Here is a 16,282-nt window from a genome sequence, read left to right on the forward strand (position 1 = left end):
TCTGTAGTGGTTGATGGATTTGAGGATGTGGTTGTCAAAGCATAGACCATCATTGTATGTGTCTGTGTGACTAATGGTCTTTCAGCATAGCAACATACAAAACACAGTGAGTGTGCACTTCTCTAAATCGATGTGACAGATAGCATTTGCCAAGAAAAGAAAGGAACATACAGATATAAATGGTGGATCAGTGGCATGTTATGCTTGGATCAGGTTTGGGCTTGTAGATGTCTAGCCACAGCGATAAATTTATGGCAGTGCAACCTTGTACAATAACACAATTATCATAATACTGGACATTATTGAACAGCATATTATAATGGCATGATACAGGCTACATAATGTGTACTAATTATGATTAAATATAACTAAGTATGTGACAATTTCATTTAAAGTTCAAAAGTTTGAGGTCAGTAAGTTTATTTTTATTTATTTTTAAGATATTAATACTTTTATTCAGCAAAGATGATTAGAAGAATAGACTAGAAGATTATTTAAAATTATATATTATTTTACTGCTGACATTTATAACAGTATTTTATTTTTTTTTAAAAAAGAATAATAATACCATGGTTTTCACAAAAATATTAAGCACCACAACGGTTTTCAACATTTATAACAATAAATCAGCATATTAGAATGATTTCTGAAGAAACATGTGACATTGAAAACTGGACTTATGGTTGCTGTAAATTCAGCTTTGCATCACAGGAAATAATTGCAATTTAAAACTAATAAACACAGAGAAAAGACTCAAAAAAAAATTTTTTAACTTCCTAATCCCAAACTTTGAACAGAAGTTACATATTCTACATAAACACATTGATACATATTGCATTTAGAATCATATCCAATTCAACCCAAGCTATTTTTTTATTGATTTTAGCAACTAGGAGAAAATCATTTGTTCCAAATAGACGTACCACACTCACACAGCATAGACTAGGAATTTTTGTTTAGGACCCATATTTCTGAAATGTATTTTCCTCACTGATATTAATGTTTATTTTGCTATATTAACTATGCATGATTATACCATCATTCACATTTTAGAATTTGTATTTTGCATTGTTTTTCCATGCTTTCTCTGCAGATTTGCTACCCAACATGTCCACATGTGAGAAAGAGAGCAGTAATACAAAGTGGACAATGGAACTGGACATCATTGCATTATAGGGGGAAGGGAGAGATTAAATAAAAAAGGGAAGGAAAGACAGATAGGAAACAGAGGCACTGATGGAAAATGGAATTCAAGTTTTTAGTGCAGTCTCCATGACAACCCCCTATTGTGAACTGTGGGCGGGCTATTATGGGTTATATTTTCTTGAATGAGTTTCCCTCAGGAGCAGTGGAACATCAAACGCTGAGAAGAAAATTTGCCAAGAGGAACAGTAGCATGTCCAATTAAACACACTCGCCTTGTTCAGGGAACTTTTTCAACACCAGTGCTTCAACGGCTGTTAAAACGGGCTCAATTACCCACTCATAAACCCACAGACACAGGCACAGACAGCCAGATGGACATGGACACCTATATATGAATACAAACACACACACACACACACACACAGAGGTAACCGCCCACACTGAAGGACGAACAAAAAAAGCAGAGTGTCTGTAAATTTATGCAATAATGTCCTCTAATTCACTTCCAAGTTTTTGACACAGTGAACTGCGGATGATAAATCTCTCAGTGTGCGCTTGGTTGGGAGGAGGACAAACAAAGAAGAATGAAAGAAAAGTGATAAAAGAAGAAAAATGAGGCAGAGAGAGGGGTGCTCACTGAAGATAAAAAACAAAGAGGTTTAGTATTCACTTTCCTGGAGTAGAAACTCCTTGTGACCTTGCCAGCATATCTTTTATTCTAATTAAGTCGGTTTGTAACTATTCTGAATGTGTTTGTTTGCTCACCATGGTGTAGTTGTGTGCCACCTTATGGAGGTCCAGGCAACCCTGAGCATCGGCAAAAGATCGAATGCCCAGACAGTTGGAGGGATGGAGTTGTTTCATTAGATAACTGCAGCAGGCCTGAACCACCGCAGACAGCTGCAGAAGACAGGCAGCTGACAACAAACTCTCTATTGTGTCCTCTCTCAACTCCAAGTGCCCTGTAGAAAAACAGACAGAGTTTCCATGTGTTCATGAATTTATTTAGAACTGGTTTAAGGTTTGGGGTCAGCAAGATTATTATTCTTTTTTTTTTTTTCAAGAATAATTAATTGATTTGATGAAAATTTTCTGTAAAACCATAAAAAAGATTTGTATATCAAATAAACAATGTGCTTTTAGCTTTCTATATACCAAATCTATTATGGTTTCCACAGAAATATTAAGCAGCACAACTGTTTTTAAAGTTAATTATATTGTTGTAATTGCTGGCTTTTAAAGGACTTTTTTAGTGCATTTTAATTATTTTCTTTTTTTCACAGAATAGTAATATCAGCCATAATAGTATGTACTGTATATATACACTTTTATCTTGTTGGTATTAGCACAGTAGTAGTATAATGTGTTAGTGTGCATTTTTACATCTAACCAAACATTCTTACACACCTGTGTAAGCATACTGTACCAAGACCCATAATGCATCTGGATCCACACCCTCCATTTTGATCTCCTCTTGTTTTGCCTCTCGTACATCACTGGTGAACATGGCCGCAAAGTAATCGGACACAGAGGAAAGAACCAGTCTAAGATAGAAAGAGAGAAACTATGATATGATATCTCACTGAGTGCGCACATGGTTTTACATGCTCTCATTTTTTCCACGCATATTGTACGTCTTCTGGATCATTGAATAGACACTTTTGTGTGCTGCAGGTAAAGCATGATAAAAAGTTGGAAAAGAAAGAGAGACTAGAGAAACAGAGACAGATCGAGTGGGAGAGAGATTATAGTAAGAGACAGGATTTGAGGATCTGTTAACTGAAGCATGGTAAAATGAGGATTTCCTATTTAAATCCAGCTCTGCAGACCAATATATTCACATACACACACACACACACACATGCACACACACTCACACACACACACACAGCCAAAGCTTGTGGCTTTAAATCTATTAGACTCATAGCCAAAATGCTAATTACTACATCAAGGAGCTGTGTGTGAGTGAGTGTGTGTGTGTGTGTGTATTACTGCTTAAAGAAAAGGCAAACTCTATGAAGTCTGTTTTTGTTTGCTTTAAGTATTAAGTTATTGAGCAATTTTATTGTTCTGCTTGAGTGTATGCTGGTTGTTTTGAATAAGATTATTAAAAAAATTGTTAAGTCGTTTACATTAATCAAATCGGATTACCAACTGACAGCCAGTAAACCTTATAACCTTGACATCAACATTCAACTAGAAATGGAATAGGGCTTTGTATATCATAGCTGTCTGAGATGGCGAATGGGAAAATGGTTTGTGTAACATTAGCAACACATTATTAGCTGCTTTATAATGTAGTCAAGCCAAAGGCTAATGATATCAGTTACCATTACGTGTCTAAGGTTGTGCATTACCATTCTGATACACTGACTTATAGATAACCCTGCATAATTTGCTCTTCCCTTCGGAATCAGTTTCAAACACATGGCTGAACTATTGCCACTTGCCATTGTATAGCATTTACTACATTAGCTAGCCGAGATAAAGTGATGCATGTGGTCTGAGCTGGTGTGATTGTGTGGAGGTGGGCATTCATTTGTATGTTCATGATAAACTAAATAATGCACAGGTGAAGAGCAGGGTCAGAAATAAAGTTTTTCTTTTAGAGGCAATATTTGCCCCCTGGAACTATTTTCCAAGGCCAATTTTTTTAATTTTTTAAAGGATTAGCTCATTCAAGAATTAAAATTCCCTGATAATTTACTCACCCCCATGTCATCCAAGAACTTATTGTTATTCTTCATTATATAGTGGACTTCAATGAGGATCAATAGAATAAAGGTCCAAATTGCGGTTTCAATGCAATCCCAGCTGAGGAATAAGAGTCTTATTAAACAAAACTATTGGTCATTGGTAAAAAAAATTGTGAATATTTTTAACCAGAAATGCTTGCCTTGCCCTAGCTCACCCTCACACATTACGTAATCATGTTGGAAAGCTCAGGCATGACATAGGCGGAAGTACAGACCCAGTGTTTACATAGTGAACATGCAAAGAAAATCAAATGCCCCTTTACAAAAAAGCTAAAACACCAATGTTGGATGATTTTGAGAAAATGAGATGAGTTTTTCACCCAACCATACCTTTTTGAACGAAGTACAGTCGAAGAATTAACCATGCGTGACCTTTCCAACATGATTACGCAACGCATGAAGTTGAGCATGCACATAAGAGAGCTACTGAAAAACTTGTGCTAAAAAAGCATACCGATTTTTCTTTTTTGATAATTTCACAAGATGAGACTCTTATTCCTCAGCTGGGATCATGTAGAGGCTTTTAAAGCTGAATAATTACTGCAATTATAACCTTCTACTATCTGGCTCCCATTGAAGTCCACTATATGGAGAAAAATTCTGGAATGTTGTCCTCAAAAATCTTGATTTCTTTTTGACTGTAGAAAGAAAAGACGTGAAAATCTTGGATGACATGGGGGTGAGTAAATTATCAGGAATTTTTTTATTCTGGAAGTGAACTAATCCTTCAATGTAAAATACATTTAACCAGTTACAATACACTGTTACTAAGCCATCTTTACACTGAAAAGGTTAAACAGAAGCTACATCTGATACGGCATTTATGTTTATTTGAACAGACTGTTTAATGCTTCTCGTGTACATCTATAGGCCTGTCATGATAACAACTTTGTTGTGCAATATATTGCACCAGAAATAATTGCGATAATCAATAATATTTTAATTTTAAAGACCATTTTATGCCACTAAATATATAATCATAAAGTAACAGCATAATAATGCAAGAAGGCCTACATACTTCCAAATGACTACAAACTTTTAATTTTTAAGAATATTAGATCATGGAAATTAAGCATCAAAATACTAGATACCTTAAAACCTGAATTAAATAGTAAATAAAAAATTTTTTTAGCAAAAAGTGCAAAGTAACAAGTAGAAAAAAAAAATACAAAGAACTTTTACACTGTCCTTATTTTCTCTGAAAATTAGGGGTGCACCCTATTGCTGCAAAACACAATCACTACTCAGCAGTCAGATGTCCATGCACAAAGGCACAGGTTCCTAAACAAGACCATATCTGCAGATTAAACTTTTCTTTTTAGAAGCTTTTTTTTTATTTATTTGAACTAGCACCTAATGACTATACCATATTGTGTACAAGAAAATGCAAAAGACACAGACACATTGAATCACCAAAAAGTATTGATGTCATCTACATATATTGTGCCATAAGTCGATATATTGATAATTGCGACAGGCCTATACCTGTATTTACACAAAAATTGTAATGTAATAATGTAAATAGCCTATAAATCTATTAATTTTTTAAGAGATCTATTTTAGAGAGAGAGGGTAAAGCTGCAATGTCATGACAAAATCATTATTGTTGATTATTTCTCCTGATTATTGTAATAATAATTAGAAATGATGATTAAACGAAAGACTTCTGTGGGGAAAAGAATGTCATATTCTGGCTACAGACTAAATAATTGTTTATGAATTTGTTTAGTTCTTTTAAAGGGTTAGAAAATCGAGACTTCACATTGGGTATTTCTGTAGTATGAAAAACTAAATGGCTATACTGTAATGCTGCACTTAATACTTTTCAAACATTTTTCATGCATTTCACTTTCATCATGACAGCCATAATAGATATAGAGTAATTGTGCAGGGGAAGATTTTGCCCCTTTTTGTTCCATTTTGGTGGTTATTATTGAGTGTTAGATCAGGGGGGGGGGGGGGGGGGGGGGTTAAAATTACAATTACATTTGTTAAAATTGTTAACTGGTTACCAGCACTTAAAAATAATGGAACAGCTGAAAGGGATTTTGTTCCCGATTTATGATTTTAAAAAATTTAAAAATGAGATTGTGTGAATTCATATGAATTTAAAATGAATTTGCCAAAACATTAAATTGTTACGAATTGCCTTGAGAGTGTGTTGCCTCACACTTCAAAACTCTGGCACCACTGGAAGCAGGTGCATTCAAACATGGATATATGGAAACATCTGAAGCTGGTAATGGTGAATACTCATGAATATGATTAAAGAGAAGTAATGAGGGGAGAAAAGAAAAAAGAAAGAAAGGGATCACAAATGAGGCTTCAGCAGAAAAGCAGCGAGTGAAAGTACATTAGAGACTGTGAGATTCATTTAGCAACATGAGTAACACTCAGCATCTGTCGTCCTTCACTCTCTCTTTCCGCACTTTCATCACTGAGCAGATTGCTTTTAAACCTTTCACTTTACACGCAAGCAAAATAATCTAGCAGTTCTCTGTTTTTACCCATATTAGAGTGTCATTGAATGACTGATTCAGCTCTTTTGTAAGCTCTTTCTCATAGCAGCCTGAAAGTCTGTGCTCAAGCAAGATTTGAAGAATTTTAGGTTGCAGATGATGCTCTAGATAGAAAAAGTGTAAAGGCTATTCGCTAAAGTTTATATGTGTGCATTTGTGCATCATTATAAATGAAACAGCAGCACAACCCTCCAGCTGCCTAAAGCAGTCCTGAAATCAGCAGAACTATGCCATCAAAAAACATGTGGAAACAACACAAAGAGAAAGGTAAATTAATGAAGGAGAAGAGAGAATGAGCAGATCATAGAAGAATAGAGGGATGGAAGCCAAGGTGCTACTATACAATGGTGATTCTTTAGAGAAATGTTTCTGCCCCCTACTATGGTTTTGAAGTATAGCACTTGTTAACACTTACAGTTAATATATTTTCAGTGCTATTAAACTTTTATTCAATCTGACAACATAAACGCTACATTCTATTCCCTGTGTTTACAAAAACTGATTGGATCAGAGCTGACATACATAGAAGTCCCTAGCAAAGCATGCATTTCTAAGTACATAATGAAGACCATCTCTATGGGAAATTTATTTATAAATCAAAACAAATAGGACGTTTAATGAAGGTAAAAACATTTGAATTATTTCTACCTTGAAATTTAACTTCTCATGAGTGAAATACTGTCATGCATAGAAATGTTAATGTAAAAATTACATCTGTAAAGTGATGTGAAAGATGTTTTATATGACCTGTGCATTTCAGTGCAGTTTGAGAAATAAAACCTTGTGGTCTATGAGTGAAATGAGAATGTTGTTACAAGAATCTCATTATTACAAATAGGCCTATTAAGTTTCCTTTAAAGACATTAAGTAATGTTAACAACAACAATTTAGCAGAATGTTCCTAATGTAGCAGAAACTGGAAGATAAGAACAGAAGTGTAATTTATTGTAAGATTTTGATGATAATTATTATTTAAGAGTAAGTTTATTTGGTGTCACTATCTAAACCAGTGAGTTTTTAATATTTTTAATAAATTGTGATATTTTTGCAAGCTGGGATAGTGTGTGAGATTTATTTTGTGCATTTGTGTATGAAGGACTGAATTTTGATTTAGTTCATATGCTAGAATCACATACAAAAAAATAAATAAACGAAAGAAACTCAATGAGCTAGATTTAGACCTTAAGAGACTAAGCTGGAAAAATGTTTCGAAAAATACAAAAACAGCACAACTAGAAAGATGAGAAAAAGTGACTGATGCATTTTGTTTTATTTTAATAACCAATAACAGTATAAAGTATACTCATATGCATCAAAATACAAATATTAATAACTATTAATATTAATAAATATATTAATAATAACTTTTCTAACCTATGTTATGCATATTCACAATACATTACACAATACACTTTATAATTTAAATTTTTTTAATTATAATTTTATACTCATTTGCATTTGTACTCTATACTGAAAATGTAAACTTACTTTTGCATTTTTAATAGCTTTTGAGACTGTTATTCCACAACACTGATTCACAAATATAGGTAGCTTAATCATTTAACACAGATACACAGTAAGAATGGATGCTGTTTGTGTCTGAGGTCACATCTCAAATGTGCACCACTCCATAAATCTAGAAACCCTCACATGAAAAATTGTTGTTGAACGTCTGTCAATCCATCAACATCACAAGGGATTCTTGCTTGTCAAATACCACACCTATAATGAATAATATCAAAATCTGGTGTGTGTGTTCAGTGCAGTGCAAATCTAAAACATGCATGTCACAACTACACAACATTCGCTCATTATTCATTTCAAACTCAGAAGCTGAAAATAGTCTAAAATTAACCACTTTCCCTTTCAAACAGAAAAAAAGACACATTATATATATATATATATATATATATATATATATATATATATATATATATATATATTTCATATTTTTATATTCAGTTTCAAAAGTCCTGTTTTATTTGTCAAATTCAGACACTGCAGTACTTGCTGACAATGAATTGTGCTATAAATGTGCCACCGCTGCTACATTCAGCAGTAAACTGTAACTACCATCACTCATCTCCAGCATCTCCAGGGCATTTATGATTCAGCAACATGAGCTGGATCTACTCAAATCTTGTCAGAGGCCCCACACCGAAGAAAAACCTGTCACTGGATTTAGGATGTAGACTGAAGCTATTTGGTTCGGCGTAATGAAAATGTGATATCATTTGTATCATCTTTACAATGTTTCACAGAGAAAGCTCCACCATTATGGTTTTGTGTTTGCATTATATTGCAACATTTTAGTGTTAGGTTGTAATTTCAGGGAACCAAATGGTTTTTTATACCATTCTTATACAGGTTTTTCTTTTGTTTTTTTGTTACCTGTGTGCTGGTATTCTGCGATCTCCGGCGAGGAGGACAACGTCACAGAGTTTCCTGGTCCTCAGGTAGGCCTCCATGCGTCTGAAGGTGTGTTCCGCGTGACTGTGTGCCTGGAAATGTTCATCTGACACACACGGCTCCATGGACGCACATGAGGACAAAGTCCCACTGCTATTAGACGTCCTGAAAAACACACATGCACTGGGTTAGAAAATTCAAATAGCAAATTTCAGTTTTCTTTCTGTTTGGGAGAAAAACAGAAACTAGGCAAATCTATTTCTAAGGTCTTGAGTGGTTTTGGTTCTTAAAAGATTTTAAGAACTATATATTTATAGTTATTGTTCTTGGTGTGAAAAACGCTTAAGAGCCACCGCTTTACAGATATTTTTGGGGACCCCCAAGTCTGCAGCTTTCTTACAGCCTTGGATACTGACATAACTGCTACATTCTAGCTCAGTTCAAGCACTAACTTTATGCTTAATTGGACTCAAATATCAAAAGACTAGAACAACAGAAACAAATGTCATTTCATGAAAAAAAAAAATCTAAAACATTTTAAATAGAGCCATAAGCTTTCCTTGCAAAATTAGGGCTAAACACGATCAAAATTACGCACACATGCGCACAATCAATGGATGGATAAATATAGAGGGCTTTAGAGAGCTGTTAGTAATTAGCTTTGATGATGAAGCTGCCCATGAAATACACAAAGCAATTTAGCTTGTTCCCAAATGGCTGTCGTCTCTGCTGCCTCTCACTCCCTCTTTCTCTCTCCCTTTATCACTCGCTTCCTGTCATTCTTGTCTCTCTCTTTCCCTGTCTCTGCAGATTGTCTTGCAATCCCCATTTCCCATGTTCACACTTATTTTCTCTCTCTCTCTAGTGAACACATCTCTATAGTAGAAATTCTATCCACATTCAAGACCGCTTAGCTTCTGATTCATCCAGGATCCTTGATAATTAATAGTCCTTTCTGTAATTAATCACAATAGCCTGCAAATGAGCCTGCAGAGAGGGGCTGTAGGAAACTCTAACTGCTCTTTCTTTGCAATGAATCACAATTTAACAGTCAAATATGCTCAAGCACTGCAATGGAGGAGCTTTTGAAGGAGCTGGCGTGTAAGTCAGAGCACGCTCAAAGAGAGCTAAAAAGCAGTGTCAAAACAGGGTGGTAAAAAGGCAAAAAGTAATACCTAAAAAGCAGACATGACTAAAAAGCAGTGGCTAAAAATCTAAAAGCTAAAAGCAAAGCTGAAGGGCTGAAAGGGCACAATTTGATGGTATTTAAACCGGGTTTGGGACACCTCCCAAATAGTTTCTTAACCAATTAGATACTGTCTTTGCTTGGGGCGTTGTATATTTTTCCTCCCCATTCATAAATCAAATGTGATCTTATCAATCATGTGATCCAAAATTTCCCGCTTTTGCAGAGCATAATTTTGGACATGATTTCTATAACAAGAATATGATACATTTGACAAAGAACTGATTGTCAGAAATGTTTCAATCAAGAAGATTCAAACACACACATACTAAACATGAGTATTAATCCTTAAGCTATTAAGCAATAGTTAAGCAATAGTTACTGAAAAGACATACACAATAAATGATTAGAAACATGACCATCAAATGTGTGGGTTACATATATGATATGGAGTTAAGCAATAGACTGATATTCATTTATAAGTCTTTTTGAGTTTATTTTGGTGCATCTTCATCTGTAAAAGAGGGTTTCTGTACAATTCTTTGAACATTTGGACATGTTCTGTGGAGTAAGGATATGTTCAGTGAAGACCAGAGAGGTTAAAAGGTCTCCTTAGGGATTTCAGTCTGGTTCTTTTCTTCTGTGGGTAAACCTCAATCCAGAGAGCTCGTGATCATGATTGCTATCATTGTTTTACACGTGACGGTCATGCTGTGCATCTCTTTGACCATCAATCTTCATTACTTGCCCCAAAATTGACAGTCTCTTTCCTGAGTTGTCATGATCAGTGTGTTCTTTTATGTTAATGTTGAAAGTTGTCCTGTAAAAAAGTCGGTTGGTTATCTTGCTTCAGACCGGCTTGCACGAGGATTTGATTTACGAACATCCCGTGTCTTCTGCCTTTCTTTGGAATATTCGGCTCCTCATGTTTCAACCATGCTCTCGATCGAATCTTTAATTTGCCTGGTTTGCTCTGAAACCCTACATTATGTTTATTTGATTCCACCTGAGTTTCCCTTGTTTCCTCGTAATGTTGATTAATACCCTAGTTTCCTCCCTTGTTACTTAAGCCCTGTGTTTTGTAGTCTCGAGCGTCCGGTGATATGTCTTCATGCGTTCCAGAATGTATTTTGTTTTATTTTTATATCAAATTCTGATTTCGAGCTACTCCCTTGTCTCCTCGTTCCATTGCACCCTGTGAGACTGTGATACACTGTTTCATGGTTTCGGCAACACTGATTTTTTTCTCACACCTGAACATTAGCTATTGTTTGGCATTGTTACTGCATAGTATTACATAGGCCAAACAATTTTTTTCTGTCTGGGAGAAAAACTATAATTTGGGAGGCATGTTAGAATAATTAACATTAAAAAAAAAAAAAAATTAAAGGCAGTAATAATCTATCATTCAATAAGGATGCTTATTTTTAGAGCACAAATGTGTTGGTTTTAACTGATATCGATATTAAACGTAAAATATTGCTAAAGGAAACACACAAAGGCATATACACTTTTAAGGTCTTGAGTGGTCACACTATCGACAAATATCGGTAAAGGGAAGAGCAGCGTGTCACAGTGATGGTCTCTGGGGTTTCAATGTGCTCAGCAGCAGGAGATAACAGCAGTCAAACTACAATCTTTTATAAGCCAAGATCTCTCAGCCTCACAGACCATTATCAAATGGAAAATCTATTTCATTCAAGCGGAAAGTTCAAAAAAGACTCCAATCACACACAGCTTTCAATCACACCAATTGAAAAGAAGACAGATGGTGAGACGATGAGAGAGAGAGAGTATATTTATGCTCTCAACTCCAAATCTTTTAAAAGCAATTAAAGTCTTGCAGTCAGATGAGTGTAGAAACCTAGTCTATCAAGTACCCTAGGGAAAGATTGAGAGAGATAGGAAAAAAGTAATAGGGAAGCGTTTTCATGGAGATTTAATAGCTATGTCAGACAATAATTATGAAATTTTGTCTCTTAAAATAGTTATCGTATGGTTTCATATACACTAAATCCAAATGGACCAGTTTTTTTTTTTTTTTTTTGTCCATAATTAGTTTTTTATGCCAATAATCACTTCTGTTGTATGAGTAGCACTGTAGTCAGAACCAGTGGATTCAATTCTGCAGGTAAAATCTGAGATGACTGAGATGACTGAGATCAGAAGAGGGTTGAGTCTAAGTCAAGACAAGTCATTATAAAGACGTAATTGTAAATACGCTTTCAAGTAATGATTCCAAGTTGAGCGTTAGTCTCACATGAAATCTTCTCATTGCAAACACAGTGTGCTCTGGTCCAGAGACACAATAGTAGCCTATATAATGTTATAGTTTTTAAAAAAATTGTGTGGATGATTCTTGTTAATTAAGCAGATTAAAAAAAAAACTGATACGCTAAAAAACTCATTATTTTTAACTCATTTGTAGGATTTATAATGTTTTATAGTTATTGGTTTTATTTAAAGTAGCATAAAAGTACACAAAATAAACCTAGAAAAACCATTTAGTTTTAGTGGCTCAGTTCAGTTGGTCAGGTAAACAAGAGGTTGGCAAAGAGTTAAAACTGACTGGTCTACATTAATAATCTCAAAAAACTGATTCAATAAAATAACACACTGATGTTTATATCTCTGAATACTCCCCCATTCATGATTCTATTGTTCTCACAAAACGATTGTTCCACACCTCCGCCAGGTATGACACATTATCCACATTATTCTTTGAGCATTATTCTTTTGTTTTTATTCCACCTTTATTAGCCTTTGTTGTGGTATTTCAAGCTTTACAAAGCCACCAAGCTGCAATCTCACTTCAGTCTCAGTATGCATTTACCCCTTATTTATCAAAAGTCTTACTACAAAAATACAACAAAACATTTTCTTACGACATTACATGAATTATTGTGACAGAAATGCATTATAAAGAATAAAAGCAACTGCTATTAGTAGCATTAGAGCTAACGTTAGCATCAAGCTACATCAGACAATTTATGAAATTATTAGTACACTTTTACTCAAAACTCACTTTAAACCCCGATCGAGTGTTTGTAATAACCTCCGTTTGCGATCACGGATGGAATTTGGTCATTTACTGTTTGAAAAAATGCTATTTATAGCCTTTTACATCACTGCACAAGTTAGCATTTCAGATGTACATTTTTAATAGTTTTTATAAAAATGCCCCAGATCTCAAGAAAATCTCATACCAAGCTTTACTATCGTAATCGCAGGTTTAATATTCTGATACTGTGTGTGTCCAGAGGTGTATCATTGTTGTTATTGGCAGATAACAACCAGGAAGTGTACAGGAACCATGTGACACGATGTGGCGGTGTCCGGTTATGACACTCTAAAGATTGACAAGGCGAAAGACCAATCAGAGTCTGTCTGAGCCACAGCGCGAGCACACAGGACTGCAGAATCACACAGATCGCTGGAAGAGGCTATTTATCATCAGATCACGTAAATCAGTGGAAAATTGATAGAAATTACGATTCTGTCTGAAGAAATATGAAGTAAACATCAGTAAATATATCCATATATCTCCACAGATATGTATCTTTGGTCTATAAATCCTTATTGATGCTGTTCGGGGAGTCTATATGAACACAAATAAACCGCTGCTGATGTGACTGAATATGAATGAGTGGTGAATTTCTATTTAAAATGTGGCATAATAGGGATTTATTATTTTGCACTCCTGACATAAATTACTAAATAACTGTCACTGCAACAATGTTTTATCAAAACATTGGTCAAATATCGAAGCTAGATTCTTTAAACTTTCAATTGATGCAGAGTTTGTCCAGGGTTTCTCAATAAAATAGCTTGGAAACTGAAAAGTTCTATAATTTTTTTCTTAATAACTAAATCCCACAGCTTCACTAGTAGAGAGACGCTGCCATGTAGAATTAATTCAAGCACGCAATTGCTCTCACTAATCTGTTCATATGAATGTAATCTTTACTGTGCTACTTTACCTGTATCTGATTTAGAACAAGCAGAAATCTGTAAAAAATAAAATGACCCAAATTATAAAAAATGAGCTGTTATAGGAGCAGTAACCATGTGGGCAGCCCTGTGTCATATTCCATAGCTGTGCACAAGATGGTTTTTTTTTACAGCTCCAAGCTTATGTTCATTAATGACATCATCAGCGACTAGTCGACTTCATCACATAAAAGTCGACTTTAAAAAATCACTAGTCGTTCAACCCCTATTATATACCGACTAATAAATTACAGAATCAAATTTTAACTACCAAATTCTCAAAAAAAAAAAAAATGGCAGGATAGAGTCCTGGACACAATTTTTGATTTTGGGTAAACTGTTCTTTAATACAGGAAGTTTGAAAGCAAGAGAAGCAGACAGTAGGAAGAATGAAATGCAGAGACTGCAGAGAATCCCTCTCTTAAGTGATTTAGTAAGTTATGGGTAGCAGGTTTTCAGCCTCTGGCTCTTCTCAATGCCAAAATTGTTTAGTCTCATATGAAAACAGACTACAGGCAACATAAAACACATACACACTTCTATCTCAAACACAGCAAACACACAGGCAAATTCCCAATCCTCCAAACACGACCTAACAAAGTAAACATCACACAAGCCCCTGCACGAGCACAAACACACAGGAGAGAGGCAGCAAGTTATCTCAAAAAGCCAGATAAACACCTGCCAGTTCCTGAACATCCCCAGTGGGCTCTCGTCCATTCATATTTGCACTCTATTTCCTACTCCCTCAGTTTCCTTTTCATAGAATAACCTCCTTATTTCCGGTCTTCCTCTTTCTCTGTTCTTTTTTGTCAAATGTTGGGGAGTAACAGTAGATAAAAGTAGTGACACTACTCTAGCCAAATGATTTTTATGACCAGGCCAACAGATGCAGTACCATTGTAAAAATCTTAAAGCTCTACACTGGTGTTTTAAATCACATTATTTTCACATGCAATACTGTAAGGCAATGATCAAATATGCTCTTCTTACCACTACTCCCTCTTATATAGCACTGGATTGGTTCATTAGTGAATCCATTAGCAAGGATGATTTATATTAATCAAAGTTTGGAAAAAAAAAAGTTAACTGTGATTTACATGAATGTATTCAGTAAAACAACATCTGAGCAGTGTAATTGTGGTGCATTTTATATTTTTATTAGCTGTAATTAGCAAGAAAACATGATTATACTGAATTTAGCACAATTGAGTGAAAACGTAAATCTAGTGATTCACAAAAAGCTAAAACTGTTTGGTTTATATGTGTGAACTGATTGAATGAACTAATTCACTAAACCAATATTCTATTGTTTTCAACAATTTCAAGTTGTAGGATTTAGCATGTTTTATCATTTTATTAGTTGTATTTATCAAGAAAACACTACATAAACTAGAAAATAAATACATTTGACTGAAAAACAGACCAACAGTTATTTGGTTTCAGTGAAATTGGAACAAACCAAGGCAAAAATTCACTAAAATCTATATGCAAAGTTTAAATGCTGTCATCCTAATATTTTTCCTTGTAGCTTCAGAAAAATTATAATTAGTTTTTTATAAAACTTTATCAAATGTATTTTGTATTTGATTATTATGAAATATGGCTTCCTTTAAATGTACTATCGCAGGTTCACTGCAAGTTGAGTAAGGTTTATATAGGGAAACTACAGTTTCAAAGTAGCTTCTCCAACACTGTTTCTGTCTTTCATTCTTTCCTTTCTGCACACTGCTCACAATTTTATACTTTTCAGAATTCCTTCTTTCTCACCCTCCAGCTCTTTTCCTTAATCACTCCAGTATTTCAGTCTCTATGCCATTGTTAGTTTCCATGTGCCTTTAAGCTTAAGACTCTGTCTCTACATCTCCATCTCTTTCTCATTTTATGAGTATTCTAATCTATTTTCTAAACCTCATGCTGTCAAAAGATCTGACATTCAGTCCTTTATAATGAAAAGTGAATATATGCATATTCACATCTGATCACTTGAGTTGAGGTTAAAGGTAAGAAAGGCAGTTTCCAGGCTATAATGAGCTCCACTGATATCTGCTGTCATTTCAGAATGGATTCGAGCTGGGATTACGACACCATTTGGAGATGTGGATCAGCTTTAAGCTTCTGTAGACCAATTCAGATGGGAATGAAGGAATATATCAGATGGAGAGGCAAAAAGGATTTTACATTATAAAAAAATCTGGTGAACATTAATTATGTAAACGCATTTCGAACAGCATCTTACAAGACTCTGTGTGTCTTATTCTACAAATGGGTATACA

General features: G+C 34.8%; 1 protein-coding gene across 3 annotated transcripts in view; it reads right to left on the reverse strand.

The window, feature by feature from the left end:
- LOC127948818 (kelch-like protein 5) overlaps nt 1-16,282 on the reverse strand; it is a 91,967-nt gene that overhangs the window by 24,121 nt on the left and 51,564 nt on the right. For all 3 annotated transcript variants that reach the window (XM_052545579.1, XM_052545581.1, XM_052545578.1), the window contains exons 2-4: nt 8,813-8,995; nt 2,554-2,690; nt 1,912-2,108 (exon numbers count right to left, since the gene is read on the reverse strand). In XM_052545579.1, the coding sequence (XP_052401539.1) occupies nt 1,912-2,108; nt 2,554-2,690; nt 8,813-8,955 (477 nt within the window). In that variant the 5' untranslated portion in view covers nt 8,956-8,995. The remainder of the gene's footprint in view (nt 1-1,911; nt 2,109-2,553; nt 2,691-8,812; nt 8,996-16,282) is intronic.

This window comes from Carassius gibelio, chromosome B1 (assembly GCF_023724105.1).
Source record: "Carassius gibelio isolate Cgi1373 ecotype wild population from Czech Republic chromosome B1, carGib1.2-hapl.c, whole genome shotgun sequence".
In the NCBI taxonomy this organism is placed as follows: domain Eukaryota; kingdom Metazoa; phylum Chordata; class Actinopteri; order Cypriniformes; family Cyprinidae; genus Carassius; species Carassius gibelio.